Raw genomic sequence first — 15,161 nt, 5'->3', positions numbered from 1 at the left:
TAAATATATATGCAAATATATAATTATATAATTACAATGAACATTTTTTTAATCAGAGGTATCTCAAATTTCTTATTTGACATTTTTTTTTTGCACAGAATGAAGAACTTACTTGAGGTAATGAGAATACTTTTTGACTTTTATGAGATTAATTTTCTTTTATATTCTTATTTTATTGTGAAAGTCTATTAACGTGAATTACTCATTCTTGTTAACATATAAACAATTCGAGCTACACTCATTAGTAAAAAAAATATTTCTTAAATTACAAATAGTGTCATTAAATATATTTATTACTTAAGTTATTTAACTTTTATGAATATTTCTTAAATGAAATTTAAATTTAGGGTATTATTAATTAAAATTAGTCAACTTAACTATATTTTATGATCTTGATGAATTATTTATTTATTTCTTATATATTGGACCAAAAATAATAATAAATAGATTTTAAAATCCCTGATCTTATAGCATATGATAATTTAGATAATTAGATAGTAAAATGAAAACTTTTACACTAGCAATATATTTTAATTAAATTCTATTTTAAAATTTATGTAAAAAATAGTTTCAATTAATTGACTATACGAATATACTTACACATTCGGTGTATTAAAATTTAAATTCTTTATAATATATTATTATCTTTAAATTATGTTATAGGCAGACGATAAATTACCTACCAGTTTTATCGATGAATAATGTTTAGAGTGTATTTAATTAATTATTTTTATTGAGAATTTTTTTCTTAATTACTTTTTTATTTAAAAGATTCAAACCTAATATCTTATTTTAAAAAATTAAATTAAATTTCGCTGAAATTAACATAAAATTACTAGTAGTCTAATAAAATATGTACTTACTATTAGTAATAAAAATCCACAAATCTTTTATATACGATATAGTAGTTTAAAATCAAATAACAACGTAAAAAGCGTATGTACTTCACAAATATTAAAGACAAGAACCCCATGCAAAGTTAAGTGGCACCACATTTTCATCCTAATCCTTCCACACTAGATACAGACAAAAAATAAAATAAAATAATAAGACGATGCATCACACTAAACTAACCCTCCAACATTTCAGCACCGCCACGTGGACCCTCCACCCACCACACCAAGCCTCTAAGAGTACGCCACGTGTCACATACCCGTCCAACATGCCACCTGTAAATCACAGAGGGAACAGGCCAACAATAATTCTACAAAAGCTGAAGAGAATCTCTCCCCGTGCCACACTGAATTTACCAAACTACCCTCCACCCGTTCCCAAATTAACACACACCGCAATTTCGTATATAATATAAAGCAACAATTAACAATACCACGCGAACCGTATCATCACCGTACTGGTATGTGTATGTATTTGGGTACGTATCTCTGAATATACGTTACAGATAAGATATACTAAAGGCACCAACTAGATTTAAGCCTCAAAATTCTAATAAAAATTTCACTTCTCTCTCTCTCTCTCTCGTTTCTCTCTCTCATTGTCGGTGTACGCAGATCTTGTGCACTCCACGCTCTTGGCACCTGCTTTCTGCTGTTGTTCTTGCGGATTGGCTTTGTGGGGTGTGACAAATTGTGGTTTTTCTGTTGAGAGTAGCTGAAAGGTGGGTTTTTGTGTGGAAATGAGGGCGCTTTTGCTGGTGGGGTGGTGGAGTGTATGATAATAATAAAGGGTGGTGGTTTTTGGTTTTGAAGATTGTGGCTTTGGAAAGGGAAGGAAGGTGCATGTGGGATCCCAATTGGGTTCTATGTTTGGTGAAGAAGGGTTTGGGGGAAGAAGGGAGAATAAGCTGCTGGGATTGTTGTGGGTTTGTGATAATGAGCAGGGGTAGGTGGGGGAAATGTGGGTGAGAGTAAGGGTGTAAAAATATTTGTTTCATTTTATTTTATTGAAGGAGTAGAATTTGGGAACTAGGTTTTGTTAAGTTTGGGCTTGATCTTCACCCCATAGGGAAGTTTTGGAGAATTTGTGGGTGTCAGGGGAAAATGCAGCAAGATCACAGGAAAAAGGTGGAGTTTTTGTATATGTGTTTGTGTTGATTGGCGTTGTAATTGTGTGATTTTGATTGGGAATAATGATTGCTTTTTTGTGTGGTTTTGTTTAATTTGAATGTTGTGTGAGATGGAAAATTTGACAGTATGGTGAGTCCATGGTTGTGTTGGTGAATGAATGGTGGGTGTTGAGAATTTTGCAATGGGGTCATGATGTTGTTAGCAGATGAGACTGTAACGTTTCTCCCGAGTTCATTCTTGATTTCGTTTCTCTCTCTCTCTAGAATTTTTCTGTTACACATGAGGGATAACGGCATGATTGGCACCGCTAGATCTTCTTTTTCAGCATCTTTTTGAAGGGTTGATGAAATTTACATGCTTTTTTTTTTATAACGGATTAGATTGCTTTTTTGGGGTTGTTCTATTGATCCCATCATTTTGATATTTTTTTTCTTCTCTTTCTACACTTGTTAAGTTGTGCTTTGTGGAATTTGTCTCAATACCTTGCACTCCTGTTCTATATGCTCACAGGTTTTCCCCCCATCGGATCAGATTTTTTCTACTATTTGCTTTTGTTTTGTTATGTTTCTAGTTTTTTCTTTTTCTGTGTGCCTGCATTTCCTGTTACATGTTTTGTGTCAATTTTGACACCTGGATTCAATTCCATCCTTTACAGATTTATGAAATGAGTTTTATTTATTTTTGTATAATTGATTATTTATAATGAATTTTAGATGTCTTTCGAATTTGGATTCGGTGAAAAAAATGTGGATTTTATACATGCGATGCTTGATGTTGAAAAGTTAGTCTGTATATTCCTGTTGAATTGAAAGAGAATAGAAAATCTTAGTTTTGCTTCAATGTGAATTAAACTGAGCTGAACGATAAGTGGTGAATTAAAGCAGAGATATGTATTTGATTTTGGAGTGTCAAATGAATTGTGAGATATTTATATTTATTGTTACTAAATGCTAAAATTTCTCCTTATTTCAATCATATTCTTCTGTGATATGAAGTGAGGTGGTTGCATCGAAGCAATGCCTATTCTTATGTTTAATATGTTAGTTTGCTTGTGTTGTTCCAATTTATGTGGCAATGATATTCCTGTGAATAAAATCTGACTTTGAGTTTATGACTCTTTGATACTTTGGTAATTCCATAATGTGACTTCTCTAAGCAAAAACACAATTTTTTGTGTATATTAATTTCTCTGTAAGAAAAAATGCTTGTTATTTTAATTTCTATCTATATTGAGATTTTTGCTATTACTTTGTTGCTTTGGTTTGACTTACAAATGTTTTCATTCAAATTCTAACTTGCCTGATTTTGCTATGTTGAATATGCTACAGAGTTCAGCTGAGATGGACTTTTTCTCCGAATATGGTGATGCCAACCGGTACAAAATTCAAGAAGTCATTGGGAAGGGAAGTTATGGTGTTGTCTGTTCAGCCATTGACACTCACACAGGTGAAAAAGTGGCAATTAAGAAGATTCATGACATCTTCGAGCATATATCCGATGCTGCTCGTATTCTCCGTGAGATAAAGCTGCTTAGACTTCTACGACATCCTGATATTGTTGAAATAAAACACATTATGCTGCCTCCGTCAAGGAAGGACTTTAAAGATATTTACGTTGTTTTTGAGCTCATGGAGTCTGATCTTCATCAAGTCATTAAAGCCAATGATGACTTGACAAAAGAACACTATCAGTTTTTTCTTTACCAATTACTTCGAGCACTGAAGTACATTCACACGGGTAAACATTACTATGTTATAGTTACTTGTATATATGAATGCACATTGTGTGGCTAATGCCAATAACATGTGCCTTTTACTTTCATGAATCAGATGAGATGAGATACTGAATATTTCTTAGTATTTCTGCCAATGGAGATGTCAGGATTGTGTACAATATCTTCTGTAACTGTTGCTTTTTGTTTCCTTATTTTCGCTTTGCCATTGAATCATCTGAAAACTGCATACTTTTAGTTTTTGTCAAAATGTGAGAACCTCCCCATGCCCTTTTTGTACTTTTTTCTTGTCTATTTCTTAATGAGTTAGCTGGCATTCACGTCAATATTGCTCATCAAATTCTTAACTTACACAATGCAGCAAATGTCTATCATCGAGATTTGAAGCCAAAGAATATACTTGCTAATGCGAACTGTAAGCTTAAAATATGTGATTTTGGGTTAGCTAGAGTTGCCTTCAGTGACACACCAACAACTATATTTTGGACGGTATTCTTTCTGAACATTTGCATTGCTTTAATTTATTTCAGATTTGCCTGTTTTTGGTTTTGTTTTTATAGTTATTATTTAAAATTTCTCATTAATTTGGAGGGAAGGGAAGGGACTGATGTTTCTTGCTTGTTTAATGCATGCGTTTGTAGGATTATGTTGCTACAAGGTGGTATAGAGCTCCAGAACTATGTGGATCATTTTACTCTAAGGTATGGCTTTTCCAGTTTTCTGTGGACATTGTAAAAGTGAGACAAAATATATGTATAAAGTCTTGACTTACCATACCATAATCAACCATTCTCAATCTTTTATCTCCTTTCCCATCATCTGTAAAAATGTTATTGATCTATTCAGTATTGATTGCAGTAGCATTATTTTTGTAAAGAAAATTTGTGATATGTTGATACTGTAGTGTTTGATGATAAATTATTAACTCTGAATTTTATTGTGTCTGTCTGTCTCTGTCCTGGTAGTTTTTTTTGCACTATTATTCTTTAATTTTGTCAAGAATCAAGATTATTGATTGTAACAATACAAGGTTTGATACATGCTGTTTATTTTTAGTGGAAGCAAATTACCTGTATCGATAATTATTAGTCTATAGGGTAGTTAAGATTGAATTCACTCATTAAGTGTTGTAAATGTGGGGCTGTATTTCTTGTGGAGCATCAAGGGAAAATGTTGTAGTGTTGTGATAAATGTCGATTCATGCGTGTGTATTGGCTTCTGCTAAAATTAGTTCATAGTTTCATACTGAACTTTTTAATTTTATTTGGTTGTAAAGTGACACTTTAAAATGGTTCCAGTTTTCATATTCACTTTCTGTAGGTCTAACTTTTTTTAAATCTTGATGCAGTATACACCAGCAATTGATATATGGAGTATAGGTTGCATCTTTGCTGAAGTACTAACAGGAAAGCCACTTTTTCCTGGGAAAAATGTAGTTCATCAATTGGATCTGATGACAGATCTGCTTGGAACTCCTTCACTAGATACTATATCTCGGGTAAATTTTTTCAACTGTGGAAGAACCGTTTTTGTTGCATAGCTTAGTTCTGAGCCAAAAGTTACCAATACAAGCTTGTGACTATATTTTGTGTTGGATGCAGGTACGTAATGAGAAGGCAAGGAGATACCTAACTAGCATGAGGAAAAAGCAGCCTGTGCCATTTGCTCAAAAATTTCCCAATGCAGACCCTTTAGCACTAAGGCTACTGGAAAAGTTGTTGGCTTTTGATCCAAAAAACCGACCTACTGCTGAAGAGGTATGCTACATTGTGCTCTATTGCTTATTTATGTGCATTGAAATGTATCGTAGTTGAATCCTTGACTAGTTCTTGAGTTTGTCTTTTCATTTGGACAGTAAAATGTATAAAGAATCATAACATTGAATAGCACTTTATAATATTGGGTCTTGACTTTCATGCTCAAGATTTTTTTAAATGTTTGTGTTGTTAGGCTTTGGCTGATCCTTACTTCAAGGGACTGGCAAAAGTTGAGAGGGAACCATCCTGCCAACCTATCACGAAAATGGAATTTGAATTTGAAAGACGAAGAGTCACAAAGGAAGAAATTCGAGAGCTGATTTTCCGTGAGATTCTAGAGTATCATCCTCAACTATTGAAAGACTACATGAATGGAACAGAGAGAACTAATTTTCTTTATCCAAGGTTCTTATTTTTTTAATTGCTTTACAACTGTTTATGCCATGTTATCTTTTTTGCCCTCTTGATAATATTCAATTTGGACTTTCAACTTTATCTCAGTCTTTTTTGTTTTTATGGGGTGCAACTCTTAACAGTGCTGTTGATCAATTCCGAAAGCAGTTTGCTCATCTTGAGGAAAATGGTAAAAATGGCCCTGTTATGCCACTTGATAGAAAGCATGTTTCTCTTCCAAGGTAATTCTGATGTGCAGTTGCTCATTGGATTTCATTTGGCATTTGTTGCATTGCAATTGTAGCTTTATTGTCCGACAAATGGTTACTTTTTATTCATCATGTTATGTTAAGATAGTAATCACAGGATTGAATGTCCTATAATAAAAATCACTAATTGATTCTGGTCATGATTTATCAAATAGTTATGCAAGTAAATTCTTATTCATTTTATGGGATTTTGTTACAAAACAGAATAATGTTGAAGTAAACCAATGATGTTATTTCACATAGATGTCACTGGGCCTTTCTAAAATGAAATCTTATAAAACTCCAACAACTATGGTTTTTATGAGTAGTATATAATAGGACTTGCAGATCTGTTACTCAGGCCTGCTAACATTAATTGATGAAGTCAGTGTTTATAGTATGTTAACCTGTAACTCCCAACCATACTATTTAGCTGTTCTTTCAATGTTTTGGCATAGTGTGCTGGTAATGACAATTTGGTAGACCAAAATCAACCTCACCAACTTCGTGCTGCATTTATTTGCATGCTATTTATGACTTACATGATTAATGTTTATTCATAAGGAGCATGTTATATTTTTATTATATTCTCATATTTTTGACTTATTGACAGGTCAACAATTGTACATTCAAATACAGTACACCCAAAAGAGCAAACAAATATTGCTTCCAGCAAAAACCGACCAACAGCCGAGGAATATAACAAGCACCCCAGGGATACAGAAATTCCAGTGCCTAGGTCAATGCAGGGACCACAAAGAATTCCACTAGGTATAGGATTGTTATCATTGTAGTCTGATAAGTTTACTTGCATGATCATTGATCAATAATTAAGGGCATGTTTGATTCTTCTCTCTTTTAATTATGTTTTATATTTTTTCAGAAACTATTTTCTAAAACAATTTTACATTACTGAGCAATCAATTTCTTATCCAATTTTTTTTTTTTGAAAATTGTTTCCAAAATAAGTGTTTTAAAGTTTTCGCATCCTTTTGTTTTTTTCAAGTGTTCTGTTTTAGTACTCAAGGTATGACTAATCAACAGTGTCATCTTCTAGGAGACAAAACTGTGTTTCGAAACAGTAAACAAACAAGGCCTAATACCCATTTTTTTCTTTTCAGCAAAACCTGGAAAAGTTGTTGGGCCCGTTGTTCCTTACGAGTACGGTAACATTGTCAAGGATTCATATGATCCTAGGTCATTTATCAGAGGTTCTGTGCTTCCTACACAACCTGTTCCCCCAGCATATTATTATCAAAGATCCAGCACTGGAAACCAAGAAAGGCCATCAACAGAAGCTGACAAGAGTGTGCCTTTGCAGGCAAAACATGCACAACAATGTGGAGTTAATGCCAAGATGGCACCAGATATAGCTATTAATATTGATACAAATCCCTTTTTTATGACCAGGGCAGGAGTTAACAAGTTAGAGCAAGGTGATCAAATAGCCATAGAGACAAACATGCTGCAGCCAAAGGCACATCAATATGGTGGAATCAGTGCTGCAGCTGGGGCCACTGCTCATAGAAAAGTTGGTCCTGTTCAGTATGGTATGACAAGAATGTTTTAGAAGGGTGTTTTTCTTGTGAATATTTTGGCCAGGGGGAGCAATCCTTGTAGAGAAAAAGGAACTTTTTAGGGATGGAGCTGCTGTAGTCTCTGGTGATGGTTTGTATAAAAATGAGAGAGTGAGGGGCTTATTAGAGGCAGTGCTTCCCTAGGAACAGTGCCAGCTTTCTCTGGCCTACAAAGGTATGAACTTTGGTTACAACTATCAAAGAGACTGTTGACAATGAAATTGAGTCCCTATCTTGTAAGTCAATCCATAACCATTTTAGGTGTTTGCAGTGAAGACACAACCTTGAAACAAATGTCTTGGATGTTTGTACTTTTAATTGGATTAATGAAATTTTACAAACAGCATCACATCCTATACCTCAACAAATTTTGGTTTTAATGAGAATCAAAATAAATATGTAAATTATACAATAGAAGATAGAGTTTACTAGGCAAGAGTGAGAGCAAAGTGGTGCAAATCTGGTGACCTTAATGCATATATTTTAGCACTCACAAATGACAATGCATGCAATTGAGATTAATCCAATCTTTAAAATCTCTACGAAACCACCTGTAACTGGGGAGGAAATAAGGAGCCTGATTTTCACTTTGGCACCAATGAAATGAAACCACATAGCCCTTTGTCCTAAAGTCCTAACTAGCGTAGTTTCAAGTTTTCAACTTTTTCTTTAATTAATTGCCATTAATTAGGATTTTAATGATTCTACAAGAGAGCTTAATAGTATAAATTTGAGTTTTCACTCATAAGATGAAAATAATTTTGAATTATTATTTCTTATCAAGTCGGATAATCTCTATTATACCGAATGTGTAAACATATTTATATTTATAATTCTTATTTATTTGATTTTAAATCTTGATATATTATATTAAATTAAGACATCTTTCTTTTTTTGGGTTAATTAGTCCTAATTTGGTGTCTTTAATTCCATTTGAATTCTCACTTGAAGTTGAATTCCATTTTTAAATGTTAAATTATGACACATTATTAAAATTCGGCGGATTAATTTAAATAATTTATTTTGATATATAATTTAAATAGTTCAGCATTTTTAAATTTTAAATTATGACATTATTAAAATTCTGTGGATTAATTTAAATAATTTATTTTGATATATATATATATATATATATATTAATATAATATTACCAATAAATTTGGAGTGAGATTTTTATATGTATAAATAATTATATTTATTTATTTATTAATTTCTTATATTATGAAAAAAAAATCTAAATTGGTTTAAATGTCTGCAATATAAAATTTATTCATTAATAAAAAATAAAAGAAGATAAATTGAATGTGTTTATTTTTTAATACAACTCATTTTAATATATTAATTCACTCATCCATGCGATAACTGAATCGACATATTGTCAAAATCTAAGGTACTAGGGTGAAATACTATTGTTTTCCATTCTGTAATAGTGTGTTGGGTTAAATTTGGAGTTATATTATCTTATGTTGCCAAAGAATAGTAATAATAATACTCTCCGAAAGAACAAAACAAGAATAATGTCGCTCTCTCTCTCATCTTGTTTCATTCTATTTTGCATTAATTAAATTAAGTTCCATTAAAAAGTGTTCAAATAATTTATGGTGCAGATTTTATTTTAGTTATTTTATATAGGTTTAAATAATCTTTTGGATTTTATAAAATACGGTGTTCTTGCTTTAGTCCTTTAAATTTTTTGTTTTTATTATTTTAGTTTCTTAAAAATTTAAATATGTGGTTTTGGTCTTTGTTGTTAACAATATTAACTTAGGACGTAACAACAACTTTAGCCTAGCAGTTCATTGACTTGCCACAAGTATAATAGGATAGCCACATGTATATATATATATATATATATAAACTCCTCTATTTTTAAATTTCTCATCAATTAATCTAATATCATAAACTATAATAAACAAATAAGAATTTGAAAATAATTTAAACAAATGGGTTCAATATTTAGTGTAACTACCTAATATCAAAATCATCAAAGTTTAACATTTAATTAATTATTAAATTTCATAATAAAAACATGTTATTACTTAATATTAAAGTTATTTTTAATTATCGAATTTATATATGAAATAACATTAATGTGAACATAAAAAGAATATTTTATTAGGTAATTTAAATCTTTAATTATTTCATATTAAGAATTATTTTGAATTTAATTACATATTTATAAAATTATTATTGTTCACAAAATATATTTTAAAGTGAATAATTAATATAAAAATTATTAAAATTAACATTTAATTATTAAAACTATATAGTAAAAAGCATGTTATTGCTTAAAATAAAAATATCAAAATTAATTTTTAATTATAAAAAATGTATATAAAATAGAATTAATGTGACTAATTTAAATCTTTGTTATGAAAGATTGTTAAAAAAAACTACACATGATTAACAAATATTATAAAGTTAAAATTTCGATCAATGGCCAACATTTATTCATGTTTCTTTTGCTATATATAAATATAAATGAGATGAAAAAAGTGAAAGAAAGTGACAAATGTAATAATAATACATAATAGGCTGAATTTCAATTTTTGTGATTTTGGTCCCATGCTCTTTTTTTCTTCACGATTTTAGTTGTTATATTTTTAAAAATTTACAATTTTAATAAAATATTCAATTTTGTATATATTTGATTTTTTTATTTAGCAAAAAATTTATTATTTAGCATCTATTTTTATATTTATTAATTATTTATAACTTTTCCTTTTACGTTAAATTTTTCACATATAGGTTGCACAATTTAACACAGATAGGTTGCATTTGATGCACATCGTTGGCTAGTTAATATTTTTTTAGTTACTAACGATATAGAAGTAGAGATATAAGTGTGTGTCGGTTTTATACTTTATACATGAGACAAAAAAATTATCTCATGATTTTTTAATTAACAAAATTTAATGATTTTGTTCCCCTAATCTTTTTTAAAATCAAATATTAAACAAAAATATTTATCTTATCCAATACTATAATTCTGACTAATCAAACGGATTCACAAATTTTTATATTAAATTAAATATCTTGGGAGGGGAACATCAATAAAAGTTAACAATAGGATAAATTTACCATATTTTTATACTTTTTTAGAGAACTAAATTTTAAATTTTAATTAAGATAAATTTATCAGCTATTTCCAAGGTTTTATGAGAGCAACTGTCTACAAGAGGAAAAAAAAAAAAAAAAAAAACAAAACGAGACTCGCGCGAAAGTTGCATCCTCCTTCTCTGTTTCCCGGAAAACGCTCCTCCTCGCGACCGCGTCATCGATTCTCTCGGAATCCTTTCCTCTCATCAAAATCCCTCACTCTCCACTGTTCCTCTCACTTCACCGCTCATTTCTCTTTCACGATTCACATTTTCCCCGGCGAGAAAACACGAGCTATCTCGTGTGTCACATCGCGCGTTACGTTTTCTCATGGAGGCGGCGAACGGCGTCGTGTCGAAGAAGATCGAGGCGTTGGAGCGCGAGAACGCGGCCAAGAAGGACGAGATCCGGAGGCTGAAGAAGGAGATCGATTCGCTCCGGCGCGAGGCGGCGGAGCTGCGGGACTCGGAGACGAGCGCGGCGCTGAAGAACCTCCTCGAAGAGAGAGAACGAACGGTGACATTCCTAGAGAGAGAAACAGAATCTCTGAAACAGTTGAAAGCAGAGAGCGAGATGAAGGTTCGCGATCTGGAGCGGAAGCTAAGCGTTGTGGAAGTGAGGGAGAGCGAGGAGCGCAGCAAGAGGGTTAGGGCGGAGGAAGAGACCAGAGAGAAGGTTGGGGAGAAAGAGAGAGAGATTGAAGAGATGAGACAGAGAATTGAAGATTTGGAGAAAGTTAGAGTTGTGGAAATGAGAGAGAAAGGAGAGAGAGTGGATGGCGAATGGACGAAGTGGTTGGGGATTGTGTGGCCGGTGGTGGCGACGGGGAGTGGAGCCGTTGCTGCGGTGTTCTATCTCTGTTTTCGAAAACGCAGTAGGTGACGTTTCAAGGTGATCATGCTCAACTTTATGGAAATAGATGTTTCCACTTCTTTTTTTCTCCATTTCTTTCATTTGTATCAGTTTTTAGATAAAATAAATCAAATCGAGATGATATACATTTTATATGAAGTAGTATTTATTTTCTCAAACGATTAATCATAAAAAAAAATGGAGAGAATCTAAAACCCAACTTCATGTCCTTATTTATTTTTTGTTGAAAAGTTTACAAGTACATATCAATTATAAGTGATAACATTGGATTATGAGTTTTATTTGAATTAATATAATTACTAAAAAATTTAAATTGCTAAAAGTTGAAGAAGTATATTTGACTAAAACAATATCCAAGATTGGTTAAAACAGGTGATAGCGGATTATGACTATGTTTGTTCAGCTATTTGAACTAATTTTTAATTTTTTTTACTAGTTAAAAAGTTTGTTTAACTTTTTGATAGACAAGTTTTTTGAAACGCTACTTGAATTATGTTCGAAAAAAATTAACTAAAAAGCCAGTTGAAAGTTAGTTAGTAGTTAGAAACCGAGAGATGAAAAATTACCATATTGAATTATAAGTGTTTGATATTGGGTAAAGTAGCTAAAGTGAAGAATGATAGAAAAATAATAAAATCACGATTTATTTTAAAAAAATAATAAGAAAAATGACTTAATATATTGAGGATTAAGATGGAAAAAAATATCACAAGATAAAAGTTAGCGTTTTAAAAAACATTACTTTACAAAACATTTTTAAAAACGCTAGAGGTTATGTTTGGAAAAACTAGCCGAAAAGCTAACTGAAAGTTGAAAAACTAGCTGGTAGTTGAAGGCTAGAAGTTAAGAGCTGAAAAACTATCTTATTAATTAAAATTGTTTGATAAAACTAACTATTAAAGTATCTAAAAAATAGAGACCGATGGAAAAATAATAAAATGGATAAATATGTTGGAGATAAAAAATGAAAGAAAATATAAAAGGTTAGAAGCTAGCTGAAATGTCTTGCCGAATATAATTAGAAGTTATTACAAAAAACTTGTTTACCAAACAATTAGTGTCGACTCAGGGACACACACAAGGTGATCGACAGCTCACGACCCCCATCTTGAGGGGCCCTACAACTTAAAAAATCTGAAAAAAAAAATTTATTAACTTCATTTTTAATATATAAGAGTTTTGTGTATTATTTTTTTGATGGTTGAATTTATAAATTCATGAAACTTTTTGTCGATAAATTATTTATGGAATATGTTTCCGTTCTTTAGGGGTCCCTTTTTTAGTTTTTGCTCCGGGCCCCAAAAATGTCTGAGACGGCATTGCAAACAATCAAACAAATATTTTAGCTAGTGAAAGAAGTTAGAAGCTAGTTGAAATGTCTTGCAAGATATAGCCTTGAAGTAACATTTTTTAAAATGCTAACTTCTAGCTTTTTATATTTTTTCCCATTTTTTATCCTTAACATATTTATCAATTTTTTTTATTATCCTTTTTAAATAAATCATGATTTTATTGTTTTTTTTATCATTTTACTTTTTTAGTTACTTTAACGACTAGTTTTATGGAACACCCCATTCAATAAATTAGTTTTTCAGTTTTTAACTACCCGCTTCCAGCTAGCTTTTCAGCTTTATAGTAATTTTTTAGTTAGTTTTACCGAGCATAGCCTATGTCCGATAACTGAGTAATCAGGATTCAGATCTTTTGACAAAAATTAAGCTTGTTTGGTACACAAGCTTATTTTTTGTATGCTACTTCAAACTTGAAGTAGCTTATGGAAAATATGCTAGCTTATAAGTTGCTAGCTTTTTCTTCTTCTCAATTTTATCCTTAATATTTTATTTAAAATTTTATTTTACACTTTTATTCAATTTAAAAATCCTCTTATGGAAACTAGACACTAGATGTCATATTTATTTTCTTTGTTATTATGCAATTATAATTCTACTTTTTTTTATTAGTTTGTTTAATGTCAAACTATTTATTTTAATGAGTTATTGTACTATTTATTTTAATTTATAGTTAAAATATTTGATTACTAAACACAAGTTGATAAAAAGAATAAAAATTATATGTACTCTATGGCATAACAATGAAACTCCAACAAAAAGAGATTAAATTTTACTAATCAATCATAGTTAGAAAATATGAGTTGTATCATATTTCGTAGTTATGAAAGTGATATAACTATACATTCAAGTTCTAATACAAATAAAAAATGAATATTTATGAAAAATTATAAAGAAAAAAAAACTTTTTTTTTATTTTGTTATAAAATAATTTATTAATAAAGTAGTTAAATGTTATAAAAATAATTTTAAACAATATAATCCTAATAAATTTTATTTAAATTTATTTAAAATTTCTAGAAAAAAATAAAATTTTAGTTTTACCACTTTTTTATAATACAAAATTTAAAAAATTATTATTCTACTTTTTTTAGATGATAAATTATTAAAAACATTAAATATGTTCATTTGACATTTATCACTTAACTTATCAATTAGTCTTATCAAATACTTTCAACTTAATTAGTTAGGTTATAAGTTTTTATCAAATACTTTCAACTTAGTTAGTTAGGTTATAAGTTTTTTGCTAGCTTCCACCTTTTCAGCTCCTAGCTTATGACTATGTTTGACAGAATTAGGTGAATGCTGCAAAAATTAGTTGGTACCGGAAAGCTTTAAAACTAGTTGGTCGAATCATACGTGTTTGGTAAAATTATTTTTTGAAGTAACTGGAAAATATAAATTATGTGAAGGATGAAAATAATAAAATTTTACCTTAAACAAAAAAGATTAAAAAGGAAATCTAATAAATATTCAAGCACAAAAAGAGAATAAATACTAAAAGTTAGAAGCTAGACTTTTAAAATACACTACTTAAAAAATGTTTTTTCAAGTAGTGTATCAAAAAATGGTAGAAGTTAGGCATGACAACAAGGCGGGGCGGGGGTGGGTTTAGTCGGGTTTAGTCTCCCCATCGCCCCCTCCCGATCCTCATCGGGATCCAAAAATTAGACTCATCCCCATCCTCACTTGGGGATTGGGTTTTCCCGCCACCGATTTCATTTTTTTTTTCATTCATGGAAAATGGAGAAAACAGGACAATTTTTTTTTGTAATTGGACTAAATCTATTACAACATGTTAAATCGAAATTTCAAGTGAAAATTGTTTGATCTAATTTATTTTTGGATAGTTTAAAGAAATAGTGATCATATCTTGTTTACTAAGATTGAAATTTCAAGTGCTTAGCAACATATTAAGTAAAAATTGCTTGCTCTCATTTATTTTTTGAGCTCAACATGAAATTAAGTAAAAATTGTACGCAATTATAAGAAAAACAATAATTTCATGCATAAAACAAACATTGATCCATTGAAATTGTAAGATTATAATAATAATTTAAAATATTTATTATATCAGAATAGCAGTGGAGCGGGGGCGGAGACCAACAT

General features: G+C 30.6%; 2 protein-coding genes across 2 annotated transcripts; both read left to right on the top strand.

The window, feature by feature from the left end:
• The first annotated feature begins 1,441 nt into the window (after positions 1-1,441).
• Positions 1,442-8,080, top strand: LOC114395668 (mitogen-activated protein kinase 20-like). Its single transcript, XM_028357500.1, has 10 exons — positions 1,442-2,021; positions 3,353-3,761; positions 4,118-4,245; positions 4,398-4,457; positions 5,105-5,254; positions 5,358-5,513; positions 5,707-5,918; positions 6,050-6,148; positions 6,768-6,925; positions 7,276-8,080. The coding sequence occupies exons 1-10, from the start codon at positions 1,998-2,000 to the stop codon at positions 7,722-7,724; spliced, it is 1,845 nt and encodes a 614-aa protein (XP_028213301.1). The 5' UTR covers positions 1,442-1,997; the 3' UTR covers positions 7,725-8,080.
• Positions 8,081-11,160: 3,080 nt separating this feature from the next.
• LOC114396932 (peroxisomal and mitochondrial division factor 1-like) lies at positions 11,161-11,712 on the top strand. Its single transcript, XM_028359093.1, has one exon. It carries the CDS (start codon positions 11,161-11,163, stop codon positions 11,710-11,712), a length of 552 nt encoding a protein of 183 aa, XP_028214894.1.
• Positions 11,713-15,161: the final 3,449 nt, after the last annotated feature.

The sequence above is a fragment of the Glycine soja genome, chromosome 18 (genome assembly GCF_004193775.1).
Source record: "Glycine soja cultivar W05 chromosome 18, ASM419377v2, whole genome shotgun sequence".
Taxonomy (NCBI): domain Eukaryota; kingdom Viridiplantae; phylum Streptophyta; class Magnoliopsida; order Fabales; family Fabaceae; genus Glycine; species Glycine soja.
This window is presented reverse-complemented; position numbering and strand designations above follow the sequence as displayed.

What these genes read in the sequence shown, in the direction of transcription:
- LOC114395668 (XM_028357500.1), top strand. Translation starts at nt 1,998, where the DNA reads ATGCAGCAAGATCACAGGAAAAAG. An exon ending in AGCAAGATCACAGGAAAAAG is followed by an intron (nt 2,022 to 3,352) that starts GTGGAGTTTTTG and finishes AATATGCTACAG; the next exon opens with AGTTCAGCTGAGATGGACTT. An exon ending in ACTGAAGTACATTCACACGG is followed by an intron (nt 3,762 to 4,117) that starts GTAAACATTACT and finishes TACACAATGCAG; the next exon opens with CAAATGTCTATCATCGAGAT.
- LOC114396932 (XM_028359093.1), top strand. Translation starts at nt 11,161, where the DNA reads ATGGAGGCGGCGAACGGCGTCGTGTCGAAGAAGATCGAGGCGTTGGAG.